The following is a 22,820-nucleotide window of genomic DNA, read 5'->3' on the forward strand; positions in this document are numbered from 1 at the left end:
CGCCTAATAGGCTACTGAGCTTTACTGGCCGATGTGAATGCGTTATATATTGTGTGTAAAAAATGTCTGTTTGTCTGTCTGTCTGTAAAAAATTCCATTTCAAACGGCAGAAATTAATATGTAAGCGCCTAGGGCTATATCTAGATTAGGCGCATAAAAAATGATCACAATAATAATAATAATAATAATAATAAGGATCTGTTGAAGGAATTAAAAATGCAGTATGTTGGATCATGTTAATATTTACCACTGAAGGATCGTTACTGTCGGCATCGTGTGTGTGTTATGTTGTGCTTCTGCTGTTTTCATAAACCTTCAACACCGGAATTACATTGAAAAGAATTAAGAGTGTCAAGAACTGACGTTAAGCTCACAGCACGTGAATGTTTTCTGGGCGCATTCAAACACAGAAGGTTCTAAAGTTTTGGAAAAGATCGTAGATGGAGTAGTTTTATGCATTCTTGTTCGTTTTTTTTGTTGTTACATTTAATCCCCCCCTCCCCCCCCCCCCCCCCCCCCCCCCCCCGTTTCAATATATACTACTTGCAAAAAGAAATTCGACATGTGACTTCGTGAGATCAAAGTTTGCGTGTATTTTAAAATCAACTGGACCTTTGAGCACAGAGTTGTGGCTCAGGTCGCACAGAAAGGGCTTCACAATGCGTGCTCAACAGCATCGGGCACCTCCGGCGTATTCATGCTCAACAGCATCGGGCACCTCCGGCGTATTCATGCTCAACAGCATCGGGCACCTCCGGCGTATTCATGCTCAAAACGAGCGTCGATTGGTAAAGCTGAAAGAGACTATCGAAATATAACGTATGATCTTCCTCTTAATTTTATTTTGTATGGTTATTTTCATTTATTTATTTATTTATCTTATTATTATTAACATGTATTTACTTATCTATTTATTTTTGGTCTGCCGGCATTTGGCATTTCTGACATTTAGCTAATGCGTGGTAAATTGTAGAGCTGTTTTAAACTACGGAAATATTAGTAGAATGCTTAGTAATATAACGAGTCCCGCATTTATAATGGGGGATACAGATTTGCGGCATTCTGGCGATTATCAAAATCAGGGTAGAAACTCCTGGATGCTTTCAAGCTGTTTTAGCTTTCTGGTCGCGCGCAGAACAACAAGAAACTTTCACACGGATCGCTTAGTGCTTTCAGTGAATTAAATAACAAACCTACTTAACGGCTAACGTTTCCTACTAGTAAATTAGTGATTTGTCGGTATCACGTACCATGCAATAGTTATATGGCGTACGGTTGGAACTGAGCGCTCAATAATAGATAGGCGTTTACACACAAGTCTGTGAGTCTGCGAGTGTGGGCTGAAACATCATATGGTAGAGAGTTTTGTGAACCAGCATTTTGCGTAGAGGTATTAACATTGAAAAATTCCATGTTGTGTTGTTAAGAAGCAAATACCCCCAAAAGTTGTGATTCTTTAGGTTGAGGTCGCTGTGGCCCAAACCAATGCCAGTCGCGATTATTCATCACTTGTCAAATGAGAATTAGGTGCAACTTTTTAACTTTTGTTTTAACGATTTTTTTATATTCTATTCACGCGTGGTCATTTATATGTGTCAGTAAATATAATTGAAATAATAAAACCGACGAGGAATTTGTATAAGGCGTGTTTGTGTATCATGTACTCCTGTTATACCCCGGTCACACAGAGACGCCGCTTCTACTCCGTTGTAAAATTGTCGGAGAGCGTGGCCAATCGTGGACCAAACGTGGGAGGATCTCCATGAGCGTGGCTTGGTCGGGGTGGGATCTGCTAGGTCGCGAACCTGCACGCTCTCCCTACGCTTATTTTGAACTGCACAAAACAATCGTAGCCGGGTATGGGCGCAGTTCAGTCGTGATGTATTTTTTTATGGCCCCCAGCTCTACGTTTTTACAACGACCATGCCGATCACTCTGATCTAAAAAGGTTATCAAGTCGGGGCTCTCCTTCAAAATGCAGCACATGGCGAATAAAAAAACACCATCACGACTATATTGCGGCCGCACCCGGCTACGCTTGTTTTGTGCAGTTCAAAATAAGCGTAGGGAGAGCGTGCAAAAAACAGATAGACTACTTACGTTCCAAAATTCAGAATCAAAGTTATTATCAAATGATATAGTATCAGTATCATTGATTAAATTCAGAAGTTAAGTTTAAAACCTGTACTATGTACGTGTTCGTCTGTCTGTCCACTGTAAAGACCGTTGGGACGACGTACCGTACTTGTCAACGTTTTGTTTTGTCATAAATGAAGCGTTCCAATAACTTGCAATTCTTGTGTTTTGATTCTTTCTGTGAACCACAGAAAAGTAAAAACACATTTATTGATGTCATTATTTCCTGCCCTCGGCATCTATTGTTGTGCACGGGGTGACCTATTTTCATCTATAGGCGATCACTTTCCATGGTTTGACGCGGCAGTAAAACGGGAAATGAAGTCTGCCGTGGCTATTGATCGTAAATTGTTGTGTTTAGTTGAAGTCATCTGAAGGAAATGAAACTTGCCTGGTCTTTTGTTGGAGAATGGCTTGATGTTGCTGTTGTGATGCCAGGGCACGGGACTTACAGGGTATAGCTTTGTTGCCATGCCTTACAGGGTATAGCTTTGTTGCCATGCCTTACAGGGTATAGCTTTGTTGCCATGCCTTATTTGCTTCGTGCAGTCGGAAGGATGCAAGACTAGAAGAGCGTGCGAGCTCGGGTACTGCCTATCGGCCTGCGGGTCAGTTCTGTCGCTGTGTGTCCAAAGTCCACGCTCTGTTCCAAGACAACTGTCAACATTCATGAATCTTTTCTGAATGGCAGTAGTTTGATACGAAACGTATACCAAAAACACATGTTTGATGATTAAATTCTGTTCATGTATTGTATTAAAACCATAGCCTAGTCTCAAATCTTCTTCTTCTTCTTCTGCGTTCTATATTTATGGCCTAGTCTCAAATGACTTCAAGAGCCTTAAACAGGCCTTTTCAAGTCCAAATGGAAACTGACATGTTAGTTGTGCAGAATTGTCGGAATCGGCAAATTGTTGTCCCCGTTGCAAAACACTGCAGTTTCCGCAAAATCGGCTACGATTTGCCGAATCTGTGTTAGGGTTTCTAAAATTTTCCCTGCTGTGCTAAATCGTCACCTAATTCTGCGATATACCGACAGATGCAGATCGAGGTTTCAGCTAGACTAAGTATCATCATTCCCCCGATGGCGGGTCTTGTTGATACGTAGAGGTGAGACGTGTAGCTGTGGAATCCAACGACCCAAAGGAGCGGTCGAGTCGACCACAATGCACTTCGCACTGACAGAGCTTGCGAACATTTCATATTCATGAGCACATGCCCTGTGAAGGACCATAATGAGGTGCAGCGTCCAACAGGACAGTTCTTTCAATATGTCTTGCACCTGCGCTATCAACTGAAGTTGTTTGTATTTTGTTGGTGCTAGGTAAGCAGGATCCATATTGACTTCGTCACACAGAAATGCCCTGGCAGTTGTTACATTGTCATAATTATAACAATGCCGCTTCATTACTTAATCATGGTTTTTGACGGACAAAAAGAAATCCGATACAAGATAGCACGATGTGCTGGTTGTTTTGTCAGAACAATGGATAACTTTGTAGATATTATCGAGAGGAAGGCCGCCATTAGGACCAACAATTATTGTGTTTTAGCCGGCTGAAGCCTTGGCGTAATGGCTAAATTACATCCCTCATTTTCTGAGCACGGCTGGCATTGTGGGTGTGGATCTAACGCCCTGTCGCACAAGTGAGAGCTAAATTGTTGACGTGGTTTGCCGGGACTGCGATCCATTAGTCATACTGCATTATTTACCAAGTTGCTGTACGTGTTTTGTTCTGGCACGTACAGCTAGCGGCCATGTACCATTGACAAACGTAGACAGATTTCTCGACATTACATTACCAGCCACGCAAGGACAGGGCCTCTGTTGGACGAAGTCGTTCGCTTTGATGATTAAATCGCCCAGTGGTTGCTGTGTGCTTGACCTTTTGAACGTATTAGTGTGCACAACATTGTGGCTCGTGCAAAAAGCGATCGGTGGGTGGTCTTGGTGTACTGTGACCTTTACCCTGTCACCAACTGACCTTGTTATGCGCGTGCCCCGATACTGACTGCGGAAATTGACATACTGATATCATTGGTGTGTATCGGAGTGTGAAGGTCTGCAGGGTTCTGAGTAAACTGGGAGGCTCTGCAGTAGCGTCACTGTATCCCATTTTGTCTGACAGTGATAGATTGGACGCAAAAGTCTCTGTCCAATGCAAATGATTCTTGTTGAGTGTTTCAACCCAGAGAATGTCGTTCAACGCACGTTCACTTTAAGACGTGTTTACTTAAAACATTCCAGCTAATCCGCTGGAAAGCGATTCAGTTGATCGAGTAAGCCTAGTCGTCTCCATGACTAAACCAGTTTCTTCCACGAAATGCCAGCAGAATCAGTTATACGGCTGAAAGCGGCTTCTTGAGCATGCATGTGATATATGGTTACATGTGATGTGACCTTTAAATATTAAAAAAAGCATTCTCCCAATTGTCTTTTTATACAGCATAATTATGCGACTGTATTTGTGACTGGTACCTGCTTTAATTCGTCATCCGGATCTGCGCCACGAAACCATTATCTCTAGAGATACCAGATTATATTCAGCGATTGTAATAAACACTTCCGGATGTTATTTGCACGTCTAAACGAACATGGTGTGTTAGAACCGGCCAGTTTCTCTGGTTTCTCGTTCAGTGGATGTTTTCTGTGTGAACAGGATCATGTTCTCACGTCCTTCAATGATGGATTTCACGAGTGTGTGCAGAAGCAGATTGTACGAAGTGAGTGATTGTTAGAAGTCTGCAATTCCCTGCACTCAAAATGACGGAACTGTGGTACCGGATACAGCGCCGCTATTACAAAAGCAGTGTGTGTGCTAACGGCACGTCAAAAACAAACGGTTCAAGTGACATCAAGCAGCGAAGCAAACCCACGGTGGAGTATAACACGACGCTGGAAGAGGAATCACACGACGGCTCTGCTGATGCAGACACGTCTCAAAACCGCCACGACAACTCGAGTTCTGCACGTGCTGAGAATCCAGAAACCAAGTTCCTTACTGAGAAACCTTCCAGCAGGAGCAACAACTTGTGGTCAAAGTCAGAACCGGACACCCGTCTTCCCCCTTCGGACTCTGCCTGTTCTTGCTCGTCCAGCACGGTGACCGTGACAGTGTCGCCCTCCAACACGCACGTGTCCAACGTGGAAGTGCACTCGGAGCCTGACGGTGGCCGTCACTCCACCAGCACGCTGGCGTCCTCCTCCGTCAGACTAGAGCCTGTGGACTCTGGGGTGGAACTCAGGCCGCCAGACTCCAACAGCCAGCGATCCAGTGGCTCCTGGTGTGTCCTCGACATTCAAAATTGCCTGGTTTCTGATCCCGTTGGGTCGGTACAACAAGAAGGACAGAGTCAAAGTTCTGTGAAATGTGATGATAGAACTTCAACATCTGTCACTCCTCAGCGTAGCTTGCATGAAGACTCCAGACGTGGTTCTCGGAATTCGTGTCAAAACAGTGTCAGGTTCGCTACAGCAAAAGTTCGAACTGAAAATCAAATCACATCTGCTGACCCTGCCTTGGAACAAACTAATTGTGACAAACGTGTCGCGTGTAGTGTTTCGCGAGTGCCTAAACATCGTGTGTCATACAACGAGACTTATCCAGAACCCAGTGGACCCCGTTCTCACGACAAGAAGTGCATCACGATGACGTCATCCTCCTCAAGCCCGACCGTGAGAGTGTCACGTACCAGAGAGCGACGTCACGGCGAACACAGGTCGTCACTCCGTCACTCGCAAAACCATTCCCAAACCCAGTCCCAGTCCCAGGAAAAGGGCTCGGTTCTTGCACAATCCCACCACAGTCGTTCAGCGCACTCCCATTCCCAAGACAGACATTCAGCGTCGGCGCAGTCCCGCGAGAGACCTTCGTCCAATTCCAAGCCTAGAAACACACACTCGGTGCCATCAAAATCCCTTGATGTTCCGTCCCACCACTGGGACAGACGGTCCGGGTCCTCACAGTCACGTGATAAGGACACAACCCGACCCCGGTCCAAAGACAAACACTCAGCCCCCTCCACATCCCTAGACGTGCCTCCCCACTCTCGGGACAGACGATCAGGGTCCTCACAGCCCCGCGACAGAGACACTTCTCAATCTCGGTCCAGAGAAAGAAGGTCGGTGTCTCCCCGGTCCCAGGAGGCCCCGTACCACTCAAAGGACAGACGTTCAGCATCCTCGCAGGACAGAGAGTCGACGTCATCTCAGTGCGAGGAGAGACGGTCTTCCCCCGTGCAGCACAGATGGAAGGACCTAGCCGAGGCCATGCGGCGCTACAGAGAGCAACAGGCGAGGAAGGAGAACGGTCGTCATGGTGACGGTGTTGGCGATGACGCGGAGAAGCAGGACCAAGAGAAGCTGGTGAAGATTGTCTTCAGCAACGTGTGCTACGTGATGCCGCTGAGGGCTGGTCTGCCTGCACGACAGGAGGTAATGATCGCAGCGTGAACACGTAGAGCGGGGTCAGTTCTGAGGGGAGCTGGAGGGTTTAGACCTTGTAATGATTCTTTTGGTTGAAAAATACGTGTTTGAAAGAGAGAGAGAGAGAGAGAGAGAGAGAGAGAGCAATCATCTCCAGCAGTTGGGGTTTTGTTGTTGTTAATCATTGTATTTTGTAAAAGAAATAATTAAAAAGAACTTGCATTTTAGTTTCTGGAGGGTATTACTTTAGGATAGAGGAGGAGTATATCAGCGGATTTTTTTCTGTGCTCATTTACCATTTTAGCTAACGAGTGAGTGAACACAGCAGCCAGATTCTTTTACCCATCAGGTTTCTCGTAAACTTAATTGAAATATTGCAACTGTTAAGAGAAAACAACATTCAGACAATATGTTCAGTTATCTAATGTACACAGACCCGGCTTCGTTTGGCATGTCCGACCTGTACGCCTCTATTTAAGTCTGTATTTACCCTTAATATACAGGATGTGGGTCGGTCGATGCGTGGGGTTTATCATGCACTCAACGCTTCACGATCAAGCCAACGTTATTCCGGGGTTCAATAGGAATGTGCGGGTGATTGTATCATTGTGCAATCCGCTCACGCCCGCTTCGTTGCGTTTTGCGCGTGATTGCTTCTTCCTTTTTCTTAGCGGTGTGTGTGTGTGTGTGTGTGTGTGTGTGTGTGTGTGTGTGTGTTGGTGTGTGTGTGTGTGTGTGTGTGTGTGTGTGGTTGTATTTACGTGTGAGTGTTTACGTGTGTGTGTGTGTGTGTGTGTGTGTGTGTGTGGTTGTATTTACGTGTGTGTGTGTGTGTATGTGTGTGTGTGTGTGTGTGTGTGGTTGTATTTACATTTGTGTGTTTACGTGTGTGTGTGTGTGTGTGTGTGTGTGTGTGTGTGTGTGTGTCTGTGTCTGTGAGTGTGTGTGTGTGTGTGTAGTTTGAGGGAGGGGAAACTGATCGTCAGCAGTAATTCTCCACTTAGACTGTGGATGAATAAATAATTATTGACCTACGGCCTGCAGCAAATGTTATGGACATTCGCTTCTTTTGCTTATTCAGAATCTGATTGAAAGTTGTTTTGTTTTGGTTTGTTTGTTTGCTGGTGTTGTTTGTACATGTTGTTTTTGTGTCCGCTTTGTTTGTTTGTTTGCTGGTGTTGTTTGTACATGTTGTTTTTGTGTCCGCTTTGTTTGTTTGTTTGCTGGTGTTGTTTGTACATGTTGTTTGTGTGTCTGCTTTGTTTGTTTGTTTGCTTGATCGTTTGTGGAAGGGGATTGCACACACAAAAAAGTGATGTTAAGATCGTGTTGGGTTGAATGTGACCATGGTTGACAGTCCTGGCCAGGTATACACTTGTTGCTGATACATCAGACGTCATTCCTTTCCGTCGTGACAAGGGAACAAATACAGTCATGACATCCTAGAAATGTGGATTGTTTGATTATTAAAGTACTTTTGGGGGGATAATTTATCCACCTATTAACGATTTGTACAACGTCTGTCGAACTTGTTCGCTGTATCGAACGCGTATACGGGTTTCTCTCATTAATTCCGCTACTTACAAAAAACCTGGAGGTCAATTTGGGTAATTGACCGTGAAAATCAGAGTGGGTTACATTTTCAACTCAACCATATTAAAACTCGTCGCATCGGTTTCGTAAAATCAAGAATTATTGTAACTAATGATAATGATTCGGTAAGGGCTCTTGAAAGGGTTAACTCAAGTGTTGTCACGTGACGCGGTTCAAATGGTGAAGTCATCAGTTGTTCGCAAATATAAAACTATTGTGCAACTTCATTTCCTGATGCTATCTAGCAGTAGACCGGGAGTTTACAGTTGTATTAATACCAAGCCGCTAAGGGCAATGGAGGTTGCATTTCTGCGATTGAAGTTGTTAAGTTCCCTCCAGCCTGCCAGCATGCATCTCCCGTTACAATATTTGATTACTGCCCAAAGAAAAAACAATGAGAGCTTTCAACAAAAGCGGGAACAGTTTTCTCCACAATTACCGCCTAAAGAAAAGACAATAAAAGCTTTCAAAACAAAAAAAGTTTTCTCCATAATTCACATATTGCAAAATGTCAAAGGCCGAGAGTCCAGAAAATCATAACATTGCTTCAAGCTGAGGCCACAAACGACTTTAATCCCACAGACTTCACGCAGCAATCACACTTCGTGGGCCGTTTATCACACAACAATCTCTCAGCTCTCATCTTCTGCCAATCAAGCCTGAAGCTCCAGACTGTCTTTCTGTGCATTTTGCGGCAAATTACAGCCAGCAGGGACGATTGATTTTGGTCTGTTTTTTCCTCAAGAGCTGTCATTGACCCAAATCTCGTCTCAGGCCGGCAATTGGACCAGCACTTGAACTTGTTTCTTAGTCGGACCACTTGTGTCTCGGTCGAACCACTTGTGTCTTGGTTTGGACCACCATCGTGTTTGTCAATTGACACTCTGCGCCCCGTATGGCAATGATTGCGCACGTGACATTCGGCGTCAAGTGTTTGTGTGCACATATTCAACAACTGTTGGTTTTTGTCTTTGAGGGCCCGGGGGGCAAGGAAAACGTGTGATTAGTTTTCTTGGGGCAGACATGATGTGTGTGGAGCAGTCTTGCGAAGGATGTATTCAGGGTGCGAAGTGTCAGCTTATTATTGTTGGTCATTCTTTTCCTTCGTAAACGTGGGTTGTAGAAGTATAGGAGAGTCAAGTTCACCACCCTTTTCTTTATTTGTTGTTGTTTTTGTTGTTGTTGCTGTTGTTGTTGGATAATACATGTAGAATATTATTTGATGAGTCATAGGTTTTGGAAAACAAAAGTTATTCTATAAATATGTTAGTGTTTTTTTAAGAGCTCAAATGAGTTTGCGGAAGCGCTCTTCAAATATCCTTCTAAAGTGTGTAGATGTTTGTCTGTATGAATCCATCTCAGCTGGTGTCTATGTATTCTTAATGTCTTCTAGTATTATCGGTCTTTGCCGTTTTCTCTCTCTCATCTCAGCTGCCTTGGTAACCCGTCTCGACAGTCACCTCTTTCTTATGCTGACCTGTGCGCTCAGAGTACCCAGCCCCATCTGTTTTCAGTTTAAGGTAACAACAAAACTGTACTCACCAGATACAAGAACATACAAGGAAACGAACATAACTAGCTTCGACTTCAATTCAAAACGGATAACTGGTAAGGAGAGAGAAAAACAGAAGAAAATAAGCTCAGAAGACTTATTTCCGGTCTGCTAAACGAAAGCCACCGTATACTGAACTAAAGCCACCGTATACTGAACTAAAGCCACCGTATACTGAACTAAAGCCACCGTATACTGAACTAAAGCCACCGTATACTGAACTAAAGCCACCGTATACTGAACTAAAGCCACCGTATACTGAACTAAAGCCACCGTATACTGAACTAAAGCCACCGTATACTGAACTAAAGCCACCGTATACTGAACTAAAGCCACCGTTGTCTGTGTTGCAGGAACACCTGTTTGACGTGAGCGACCTGCAGCACGAGCCGCCCCTCATCTCCAAGTGCGGCAGTCTGGAGGTCACCTTCTCCTACGAGGCGGCCAAGTGTAAGATGACCGTCACCATCCACCGGGCACGCGAGATCCCGGCCAAGGACCGCGGCGGTGCAAACAGCACTCAGGTACGGTGCACTTGTACCTAAAGCTAGTGTGTATGCACTTGAAATTATCGTCACACGTCAAGGGGTCAAGAGGCGCCAGCGCAACACAAATGGGGGGGGGGGAGGGGGGTCAGAATTCCCGTCAGGTGAGACCTTAGCCGCTGTTCAATGACTTTCAAATAACTGTCACCATCCACAAAATGACAAGGATCGTGGTGCTAACAGCCGCACACAGATATATAGGGTCCACTTTCCACTTGTTACCGTCAGCGACGGATGTCTCAGGGCCTTTTCTATGCCACAAAATCTGCATGAAACAACAGTTACAACATCACGATAGTAACAGAAAATAAACAAGGCGATAAGGGAATTGTTGCGTAGGTTTTCCACACACACCAAGCCCTCGTTGGGAAAAGCTTTTCTATACTCCCGCCGGACACCAAAACCCTTACAACATTTGTTTGGGTTTTGTCACTTGAACATTACACAAATGGGCCTGACTGTATGTTGCCATGGGTTACAGGTCCGCCTGATGATGCTGCCCACCAAGAAACAGCGTTACAAGACCAAGGTCAAGGAAGGTCAGGAGCCAGTGTATGAGGAGACTTTCGTCTTCACCAAGGTCACGCCAGGTAAATATCATTAGAAACGTCGAGCAAGGATTGTGTTATGTCAGCATATTTTCGGGAGAGAGAGAGATGGGGTTGGGAGAAAGAGAGAGACACACACACACACAGAAGGAGAGCCAGGGAGAGACAGGGAAGGATAGAGAGAGAGAGAGAGAGAGAGAGAGAGAGAGAGAGAGAGAGTCTATTGCTCTGTTCCCGTTGGTGTGTGCCTGGTTGGTGGATTGACGAGTGGACGTAAACTGATAAAACTATCAAGATAAGTTTTGTGTGAATATTTGTTTGTCTGTTCACTTAAAAGACCGTTGAGTCGAAATATCTGTGAATGCATTGTTTTGTCAATAACAAACGTTCCAACAACCTACCTTTCTTGTTTTTTTATTCTGAATTTTGGAACGTTGGCAGTCTCTTTGTTTTTGGATTTAGTTAATTATGAGTTTGACAAAAGTGACTTGACTGTCCACCAGACGAGGTGCCCGGCATGGGCCTGAGGTTCCGACTGTACGGGTTGGAGCGGATGCGGAGAGAGCGGATGATCGGAGAGAGCGTCATCGGCTTTGCCTCCCTCAACCTGGACGAGCCAACCACGCACTGGGTCATCCTGGAACCTCGCAGCAACCTCAGCGTGAGTCTACCTTGACGTTGGTGTGACAAGTTAACTGCAGTTCGGTGTTAATGCTAATCTTTCCCGAAGAGATAAGTCGCTTGTTCATGTCAATGATTGTTATTCTCTCAGGTGCCAGGGGACTGGTTCCGAACAACTCTCACTTATTCTGTTACACATGTCGTATGCATTTAGAGCGTTTACTTCCCTTTGTTTATTAGATCTCCAAACAGCGCTCTGCCTCATGTGGTTAACATTCTCATTCCCGGAGAGATTGTTTTACAGACATCAGTCCTCGTAGCAGGTCTACTTGTCTCCAGACATGGCTTTCACATAACATGTCTTTATTTCAAATCTGCCAATGCCAGAACTAATTCACGTGTTCTATAAGGTTGTGGAAATAAAAGAGTCATTATTTGCATTGTTATTCCCACTCAGAAGCGACGGACCAGTCAAAGTTGACTGTTATGTGATCAGGAAGACTCTCTTGTTCAAAGGTTTCCAATTTGACTGATGAATGTAGCTTCTTGGTTATAAAGAGATAAAAAAAATAATATTAAAAAAGGCTCAACACAGCAGATGATTGATGTACGAGTACCAAACACTCAAGCACAAAGACTCGCCACACATCCAACTCTTGGTGTTGTTGACAGCACACACACACACACACACACACACACACACACACACACACACACACACACACACACACACACACACACACACACACACACACACATACACACACACACACACACACACACCACTAACACACACACGTATATACACACACATTACACACAACACACACACGTTATACACACACACATTATACACAACACACTCACACACACACACACACACACACACACACACACACACACGATCACACTCACACACACACACACGATCACACTCACACACACACACACGATCACACTCACACTCACACACACACATAAACACACACACACACACACACACACACGATCACACTCACACACACACACTCACACACACACACTCACACACACACACACACACACACACACGATCACACACACACACACACACACACACACACGATCACACTCACACACACAGACACACGATCACACTCACACACACACACACACAATCACACTCACACACACACACACACACACACACACACACACACGATCACACGCACACACACGATCACACTCACACACACACACACGATCACACACACACACACACACGATCACACTCACACACACACACACACACACACACACACACACGATCACACTCCACACTCACACACACACACACACACACACACACACACACACACGATCACACTCACACACACACTCACACACACACACACACACTCACACACACACACACACACACACACACACACACACGATCACACTCACACACACACACACACACACACACACACACACACACACACACACTCACTCACTCACAAACCCCACCACCACCCTACCCCAACAGTTTTACCCCACCACTTGATGTCATCCACAGCACGGTGACTCCGGGTTCGACGTGTCTAGCCTGTCGAAGAGCGACTCGGCGTCGTCCACCCAGTCTCTGCAGCACGGCGGCATGCCGGAACTCCTGGCGGGCCTGGCCTACAACAGCACCACGGGCCGTCTCGCCGTGCAGGTCATCAAGGGCAGCAACTTCAGGAACATGGCCATGAACAGAGCGCCAGGTAACCATTCTTTTCTCTTGGGCTAGATAGGTCGTTCTGAAACTTAGACAGTTACTAAAGGTAAAAAAAACAAACACACCTTTTAATTCAGGAAAAGAAAATGTCACAAGAACCTCCAGACCTAAGTGACTTTACAGTCGACAAACAAGAGGCACACCATACAAAAAAGATCCATGCTGTGACGTATTAGTCTCTTTGGGTGTCAGGGACTTTGTGTTAGTGACGATGTTGTTGGATGAGCTTAGAAAAGCATTATATGGTTCATAAACACAAGACTGCATGGTTTTAGTTATGAGCTCAGGCTTGGAATGTCCATGATGTTCTGCACTAAAGCAATACCTAAAGAGGAAATTCATCAACAGTTTGAAGCAGTCAGGTCAGTGCCACTGTGTGTGTGTATTGGCTGGTCACTTTACTTATCATTGATAAGACTGTTGTATATTGGCTGGTCACTTTACTTATCATTGATAAGACTGTTGTGTATTGGCTGGTCACTTTACTTATCATTGATAAGACTGTTGTGTATTGGCTGGTCACTTTACTTATCATTGATAAGACTGTTGTGTATTGGCTGGTCACTTTACTTATCATTGATAAGACTGTTGGGCCGAGGTACACCAAGCAAAACTGGCTGGCACCCAACTGAATGGGAACAAATCGCGAGGTCTGATTGGTTGAAATCACAACATAACTCAATTCAACCAATCCAAGCCCGAAGCTTCGTATCATCCATTTGGGAGGCACTCAGTGTTGCCTCGTGCACCTTAGCCCTTTAAAAAAAACCTATTTTGGTCGTTCCACCTGCTCTCTTTTTACCTGCCCTTCCACAGACACCTACGTCAAAGTGACGCTGATGTCGCCGTCGGGTCAGGAGCTACAGCGGTGCAAGACGTCAGTACGACGCGGTCAGCCCAACCCGCTGTTCAAGGAGACCTTCATGCTGCAGGTGCCGCTCTTCCAGCTGCCCGAGGTCACGCTCATGGTGTCCGTCTACAACAAGAAGAGCATGAAGAAGAAGGAGATGATCGGATGGTTCTCACTGGGTGAGCGTCTGTCTGTGGGAGGGGGTGGCTCTATGATGGAAGAAGGAGATGATCGGATGGTTCTCACTGGGTGAGCGTCTGTCTGTGGGAGGGGGTGGCTCTATGATGGAAGAAGGAGATGATCGGATGGTTCTCACTGGGTGAGCGTCTGTCTGTGGGAGGGGGTGGCTCTATGATGGAAGAAGGAGATGATCGGATGGTTCTCACTGGGTGAGCGTCTGTCTGTGGGAGGGGGTGGCTCTATGATGGAAGAAGGAGATGATCGGATGGTTCTCACTGGGTGAGCGTCTGTCTGTGGGAGGGGGTGGCTCTATGATGGAAGAAGGAGATGATCGGATGGTTCTCACTGGGTGAGCGTCTGTCTGTGGGAGGGGGTGGCTCTATGATGGAAGAAGGAGATGATCGGATGGTTCTCACTGGGTGAGCGTCTGTCTGTGGGAGGGGGTGGCTCTATGATGGAAGAAGGAGATGATCGGGATGGTTCTCACTGGGTGAGCGTCTGTCTGTGGGAGGGGGTGGCTGGCTCTATGATGGAAGAAGGAGATGATCGGATGGTTCTCACTGGGTGAGCGTCTGTCTGTTGGAGGGGGTGGCTGGCTCTATGATGGAAGAAGGAGATGATCGGATGGTTATCAGTGGGTGAGCGTCTGTCTGTGGGAGGGGGTGGCTGGCTCTATGATGGAAGAAGGAGATGATCGGATGGTTCTCACTGGGTGAGCGTCTGTCTGTGGGAGGGGGTGGCTGGCTCTATGATGGAAGAAGGAGATGATCGGATGGTTCTCACTGGGTGAGCGTCTGTCTGTGGGAGGGGGTGGCTGGCTCTATGATGGAAGAAGGAGATGATCGGATGGTTCTCACCGGGTGAGCGTCTGTCTGTGGGAGGGGGTGGCTGGCTCTATGATGGAAGAAGGAGATGATCGGATGGTTCTCACTGGGTGAACGTCTGTCTGTGGGATGGGGTGGCTGGCTCTATGATGGAAGAAGGAGATGATCGGATGGTTCTCACTGGGTGAACGTCTGTCTGTGGGATGGGGTGGCTGGCTCTATGATGGAAGAAGGAGATGATCGGATGGTTCTCACTGGGTGAGCGTCTGTCTGTGGGAGGGGGTGGCTGGCTCTATGATGGAAGAAGGAGATGATCGGATGGTTCTCACTGGGTGAGCGTCTGTCTGTGGGAGGGGGTGGCTGGCTCTATGATGGAAGAAGGAGATGATCGGATGGTTCTCACTGGGTGAGCGTCTATCTGTGGGAGGATATGTGGGTGGGAGGGGGTGGCTGGCTCTATGATGGAAGAAGGAGATGATCGGATGGTTCTCACTGGGTGAGCGTCTGTCTGTGGGAGGATATGTGGGTGGGAGGGGGTGGCTCTATGATGGAAGAAGGAGATGATCGGATGGTTCTCACTGGGTGAGCGTCTATCTGTGGGAGGATATGTGGGTGGGAGGGGGTGGCTGGCACTGTGATGGAAGAAGGAGATGATTGAGTGGTTGTCTCTACGTGAGTGGTGTTTGGGGATATTCCAATAGGGAGGGGAAGAGGTTGGAGGAGAGAAGGTGTGTGTGTCTGCCTGTCTGTGTCTATCTATCTACCTGTCTGCCTGTCTGTCTACCTGTCTGTCTGTCTGTCTGTGTCTATCTGTCTACCTGTCTGTCTGCCTGTCCGTGTCTATCTGACTACCTGTCTGTCTGTCTGTCTGTCTGTATCTCTCTGTCCGTACCTGTCTGTCTGCCCGTCTGTCTTTCTGTGGGAGTGTGAGTGGCTGGCTGCCTGTATGGTGACCGTCTACAACAAGAAGAGCATGTAGAAAAAGGAGATGATCGGATGGTTCTCACTGGGTGAGTAGCCATGGGAGAGGGTGGGGGTGGACTGAGAGGGATGTGTGTGTGGAGGGGCCGTGGGGTGAGATAAGGTGTGTGTCTGTGTCACCCTCATGGTGTCCATCTACAACAAGAATAGCATGAATTGGATGGTTGGCACTCAGTCGGTGAGTGGTGTTTAGGGATAGGGGAGTGAAGGTGGTGAAGCAGGATTTGTGTGTTGTAGGGGGTGGGAGTGTGTCTGTCTTTCTATCTGTCTGTCTGTCTGTCTGTCTGTCTGTGTTTCCAGCTCTGTATATAATGAAAAGAAGAACCCCACTTGATCCTGCGCTTTAACTCATGAACAGGAAAGCAAATACAGAAATTGTTTGACCATCACGGTGATGCTGATGTGGCAAAACTGCAATGACAACAACACAGGTGATGATACTGGTGCTGGTTATGATTAAGAGGGTAGGGTGAGGGCACGGGATAAAATGAAGGTAGTTAATGCCCACTCTGACTGTGTTGCAGGTCAGAACAGCAGCGGGGAGGAGGAGAGCTCTCACTGGGCTGACATGAGGGAGAGCAAGGGGGAGGAAGTGTGTCGCTGGCACGTGCTGCTCGAGTCCTAGTCCCTGCTCAGTCGCCCTGTCATCATCTCTCTCTACTTCTGGACCATCACTCTGCCGTCAAGGGAAGCTGGCTATCTCTGGCTATCTCTGGCTATCTCTGGCTATCTCGTCTGACTGGCGGCTCATATTATCTTTCATGTGCACTCTGCAGTGACATTTTGGAAGATTTTCAAAGACTGAAAAACGTTGTTGCTTGGTGGTTCTGTTTACACGAACCTCCTTTTGAAAGAGAGGCTGTGAACTGTTGGAAACTGAATTCATTACGAGAACCGTTGAGGTTTAATCTAATTGATTGTTATGTTCAGAATACACAATCTTTGCTGAGAATGACTGTTGATTTGAGAGGGGTACTGGTATGAAACTGACTTAGTTCTTAGTCAACCCATGAACGTTGATTGCTTAATTCGCCCACAATTACGGTTTAACAGATAACTTATTGGTGATCCAGCCAACACTTCTCTTTAAACTGTCTACAGTTTAGCAAGAAATTCACTTGATGCTTTGGGATTTTTGTTGTTGTTGAGGCTGACCAACAGAGTGTTAAAGTCCCGAGTGCTGGGACGGGGCGGCGTGGTAGCATACTGGGAGAAGGAACAAGCGTCGGGACAAGCAAAAAGAGAATGAACCACAAAAAAAAATATAAATATAAAAAAAATACATAAAAAAAAAATAAAAAAAATTAAAGTCCCGAAACAGAAAGACTGCTAACGTTCCAAATCAAGACAAACACCAAGAAAGGTTACGTTTTCACAATGTTTAATTCAGGACAAATAAAAAATTCACAAGAACTTTGACCTTGCGGCCTTTAAAGTGGCCAAACAAGAGACACCACAGACAGAGGAAAGAAATGATGCCGTCAATTATCTGAGAATGTCCAAACGATGGTCGTAGCAATTTCAAGACAATGATGCAGAAAGAAAGAAATGATGCCGTCAATTATCTGAGAATGTCCAAACGATGGTCGTAGCAATTTCAAGACAATGATGCAGAAAGAAAGAAATGATGCCGTCAATTATCTGAGAATGTCCAAACGATGGTCGTAGCAATTTCAAGACAATGATGCAGAAAGAAAGAAATGACGTCAGCGTCGAAAGAATGGTATGAGCGCAATTACAGATTGTTCACTGGCGAAATCAGTGTGAAAGTACAGACAGTTGTGGACTATCTAACGATAGCTCTCTGGTGATTCTTTGGAAAGGAAAATGGCCACGCTTCCCTTTTGCAGATCGTGGCAGCTGATATATATGACGGCTTACCAGTGCCAAAACCTCATAATTGTAATTATCAAGGGAAAATTAGTAATTTTCCCTTGATAATTACCCTTTTCACGTGTTTATTACTAATTTTCCCGGAATAATTACTAACTTTCACCTGTTAATTACTAATTTTTAGTTTTGGCTCACTTCCTGACGGATTGCTAGTGCCAAAACTAAAAATTAGTAATTTTCCCGTGAAAATGAGTAACTAACAGGTAAAAACAGTAACTGACAGCGTTAATTAGTAATTATCACGTGATAATGGGTAACCCCAGGTTTTGGCACTAGTAAGCCGTCATAGGGCTTACTAGTGCCAAAACTTCATAATTGTAATTATCAAGGGAAAATTACTTAAAATTAGTAATTTTCCCTTGATAATTACAATTTTCACGTGTTAATTACTAATTTTTAGTTTTTGCTCACTTCCTGACAAAATGCCCAAACTAAAAATTAATTAAAACTAATTATCCTGTGAAAATGAGTAACTAACGAGTGAAAACAGTAACTGACAGCGTTAATTAGTAATTATCACGTGATAATGGGTAACCCCAGGTTTTGGCACAAGTAAGCCGTCATAGATACAGGCTGTGTTATGATTATGTGGAGTTAAACGTGACAGTTGATTAAGGCCACACAGATGAACAGTTTTACGGTGACATAAAGAAGCCTTTGAAGACCTGCTTAAAATCAGTTTATGAGTACCATGTTGTTGTTTTCTTCAAGAATCAAGATTGAGATTTAGAGTTCAAGTTGTCTGTGATTTCGGACCTAATGTGTTTTTTCCCCAAAAGATTTGAAGAGTAAATGAACACTCTGGTCAAGATAGTGAAGTCTTTTTATTTGTGGTGTTGCTTGAGTGGACACTGATGTGTAAAGGTCAGATTTCCCTCGGCAGGAGTGTATATAGTGGCCTGGCTGGAATAAAAATGTGTGCAATAACTGATGCTCAAACATACCATATGCACAGAAAGTGTTCACACGCATGGGGTTAGTTTATCATTCTGTGAAGCGTTTCCCTTGGCCCTTGATCCTTTGCTGTGAAGATTACAAATTACGTGTGAAAACAAGGGTATCCCCTGACAGTTTACTTGAAACTACAATTTTACCATGTATTGTTAAAACTAAATTTGACCATGTATTGTTTTTACTTTACTGTGTGTTTGTTTTCAGAAGGTTTCAGGACTAATGCATGACAATGTAAATCATCCGTCGTTTCATCTTGAACAGTCATGACCTGAATATTGATGGAATCAACATGTCACATTCCCACCAGATAGTTTTGAAATAATGCTTGTTTTATTCAACTTTGGAATGATTTTAATCACAGGTCAGTTACTGTGACAGTAACTCAAATTTATTTGCATTTTTTCTGGAAATAGGCAGAATCTGCTGTCAAAAATGGTTGTAGCTCATCGTCGTTTGTTTTTGACCCTCTTTCCCTTGCCGGGTTCTTTCTCTCTCCGGAAAATTGTTTTACAACTCTTTCTCTCCTTTAACACACACACACACACACACACACACACACACACACACACACACACACACACACAGTCATGCAGAGAGAAACACACACACACACACATACACACACACACACACACACACACACACACATACACACACACACACACACACACACACACACACACAGTCATGCAGAGAGAAACACACACACACACACACACACACACACACACACCATGTATGTAGTTTTTACAATGCATGCCAAACTGATTTTTTAATGTATGTGGATTTTCCATGAATATTTCTTTCTATATTAAAGATGTCATTATATCATTCATAACGGTGCTTTTCTCTGATCGTATTGACATTTTAAAACTTGTTAAGTGGTTCAGTTTGTTGTAGGTTCACCACTGCCCTCGGCTCTGAGCATTCGTGATACTGTTGTACTACAAATGGAACAAAATGTTCCAGTACGTAACGTACTGTCGTATTCGGTTGCACTTTCTTTTTTCAATGGCATTTTACTGTGTCATTCTGGAAGCGATGGATGATCTTACAGCCTACAACATCAATATTTTTCTTTAATTGTTCTCTGTTTTTTCCCGGTTTCATTTTTTGTCCATTTAGGGGTCAGGCTTTAGAGTTGTGGTATGTGTCTAGATGGAAGGATGTTGTTATCCCATCTCAAAGCCTGGCGGGTCTTCTGATGAAAGGTGTCACAATTCTAAGGGGGACAATTACTGGCGATGCTTCAAAATGCTGAACGTTAGTTCGTCTCAGGCCTCTAGTCACTTCGTGAAGCTGACTGCATGAAGCTTTGGCACTGAATTGGTTGTAAAAGGACTTTGTGAAGTCTTTGCGAAGTCGACCTCTTCTGCCCTGGATTAAGGATTGACAGTCTTAAGGTGAACAATTGCATTCGATTCTAAAATGCAAAATGTTAGTTCATCTAAGGGGGGCAATTGCATTTGATACTAAAATGCCAATCGTTACTTCATCTAAGGGGGACAATTGCATGTGATGCTAATATGCCAATCGTTACTTCATCTAAGGGGGACAATTACAAGTGATGCTCCAACATGCAGAATGCGAGGCCCCTGTTTCATACAAGCCCTTAGAAGCAGTAAGGAGTCAAGTTAAATCAATAGAACTAACATTTTAATTAAGACAATGGCTGAAGGTAGCTAGTAAAATTGGAAGGAGAAGCAGTGGTTGTGTTAATGTTGTTTTCTTCAAACTGCATGGATACTGTTTCATAATAATATTCATTTGTTTTGTTTTGTTTTATCTGCATTAAGAAATCATTGATAAATTGCCTGGTGAAATTTAAAGGCATGATGTCAAACCCAAAATGTATTTATGCTTCAAGAATACAAATTCAGAATGAAATGTTGCTGTGTGTGTGTGTGTGTGTGTGTGTGTGTGTGTGACAAAATCAGGAAACACAAAATTGACAAAGCAAATGGATCCAAAATAGAAAAAGTAACATAAACCAAATCTCCATATTTTGTAAAAAATTCTTTATTCCATGCAGAAGTATAAACTTTCTCACAAAAGCTCGATCTCATCATGCAACTACCAGCCTCACTTGCAAATGTGCATGGAAAGTTGACGGTGACAAAACACTGTTCAATCTCAAACGCACAAATAAATAGAAGTTACAATATAAATATACACAGGTCTTTCTTTTTCTGTGGCTACATCATAATTTGTTCCTGTGTTGTACATTTTACACACAGATGTGCTAAACACACTGCTGTTTTAAATGAGGGGAATTCTTTTCATTACAAATACATTAGTTCTTAGATCAATGAATAAATTAGAAAAAAACAAAGTCAGTCAGCTATCAAGTTCTCATAACAGGTTAAAATAACCAAAAGAATAAGGGAAAAAAGCAAACCAAAAACAAATGTTTCAAAGCAACAAGTCATTAAAACTATTATTGATTTTTCTTTTTTTTTTTAAGAAAACAAAAACTGTCTGAAAGCATACACATCTTGTACGCGTTTTCTACAGCTACACATAGTCTCAGTCTCGGTGTGTAGACCAAATCACACATTTAGTCTCACGAGTATCCTGTTGTCAGAAACAGAAACATGTGCAACCAAATATTCAATTCCAAAAGGTCACACCCAATATAAAACTATACTGAAAAGGATCGAATTCCTATAATGATATGAGGTAACCAACTGTTTGGCTACTTGTGTGCAATTCAAATGACCAAATATTCATGGTGCATGTCCGAGTGTGAAGTGTAGAACGGCTATGATACCTTTTTAGAGTTTGAAAGATGAAAGTTACTACATGAGAAAAAAAAAAGCTATATACAAAGCAGGAATCTTTGCAGCTAAGCTTTGTCCAACAGAACTAAATACTGTTTTTTCATACTAAGTAAACAGGTAGCTGTGTGGCTATACAATTGTTCATAGCAACATCAAAGGTACAACGTAATACAATAAATAAATCAGAAATGTAGCTGTATTTCACACAAAAAAGTACTCCAGCATAAACATACCATATCGTTTAATTCACTCTTTGTTTGGTTTAGAACAAGGGCAAGAGGACAGTGAGCAAGTGTGTGCCACTAGAGGAGATCTATTGTACAATCGTGACGATCCTGATGATAGTTCATCTGTGTTATCACACACAGTGTTGGGCCATAACATGGTCAGATTTGTAATACTGCTATAGATAACAAGATACAATCTATGTTAAAAAAACATTGTGAGCACAATCAAGCAACTTAATCATAACTACATGTATCACATTCCTTCAACTGAAGATGTTTGCTATCTATTTACTCCTAAATAATAATACAGATTGGAACATTACTGGTAAACAATACATCAGATTGATTAATACAATCATAATACAAAATAGAGGACAGTTTTAAAAATCATACATGTACAACAATTTCAAAATAATCTCTTTTGGGAAATCATCATCATAAAACAGGATTTAAATGTCTCTAAACTTAAATGAAAAAGAAAGAGTTAATTAAAAACACCAAATTATAAAACATAAAAGCAAATTCTTTTTAATACGTCTGCAGACAAAAAATGAAGGGGGCAACATCATAACTCAATTCCATATTGTTGGGCAAAACAATTAAAAACAAGCAAAAAAGCAAAATAAGGCAAAGGCGCCAAACATAATAAAAAAAATCGCAATGTTAGTCTGGATTCAGCAGACGGAGAAAGGGACATCACTCTTCACACTCAGCACCAAAATGAAACCTGCAACAAGGGGAAGACAAAAACTCAATTGAATTCTTCAGAAAATGATAGGTCAGTCCTGCAGGCATTATGTGTAACCATTAACAAAGTATTGACAACTTTACAAAGGTTCATGGACAAGGGTAGTGAAAGATAATTTCCATGCAGTTGGACATTATATATATGACAATAAAACTCTCAGTGCCACACAATTTATTCATCCTTTTAAAGACTTTCCCCGT

General features: G+C 43.8%; 2 protein-coding genes across 4 annotated transcripts in view; one reads left to right on the forward strand and one right to left on the reverse strand.

Moving 5' to 3' along the window:
• The window catches only part of LOC138952160 (synaptotagmin-14-like), a 136,810-nt gene extending 118,562 nt beyond the window's left edge, over positions 1–18,248 (forward strand). For all 3 annotated transcript variants that reach the window (XM_070323758.1, XM_070323757.1, XM_070323756.1), the window contains 6 exons: positions 10,061–10,231; positions 10,734–10,842; positions 11,304–11,461; positions 12,980–13,169; positions 14,000–14,212; positions 16,543–18,248. In XM_070323758.1, coding sequence (XP_070179859.1) covers positions 10,061–10,231; positions 10,734–10,842; positions 11,304–11,461; positions 12,980–13,169; positions 14,000–14,212; positions 16,543–16,643 — 942 coding nt within the window. In that variant the 3' untranslated portion in view covers positions 16,644–18,248. The remainder of the gene's footprint in view (positions 1–10,060; positions 10,232–10,733; positions 10,843–11,303; positions 11,462–12,979; positions 13,170–13,999; positions 14,213–16,542) is intronic.
• Positions 18,249–20,864: 2,616 nt separating this feature from the next.
• Positions 20,865–22,820, reverse strand: part of LOC138953368 (uncharacterized) — a 186,672-nt gene continuing 184,716 nt past the window's right edge. The window contains exon 36 of the mRNA XM_070325167.1: positions 20,865–22,599. The gene's annotated coding sequence lies outside the window, so the exon portion shown is untranslated. The remainder of the gene's footprint in view (positions 22,600–22,820) is intronic.

The sequence above is a fragment of the Littorina saxatilis genome, linkage group LG17 (assembly GCF_037325665.1).
Source record: "Littorina saxatilis isolate snail1 linkage group LG17, US_GU_Lsax_2.0, whole genome shotgun sequence".
NCBI classification, from domain to species: domain Eukaryota; kingdom Metazoa; phylum Mollusca; class Gastropoda; order Littorinimorpha; family Littorinidae; genus Littorina; species Littorina saxatilis.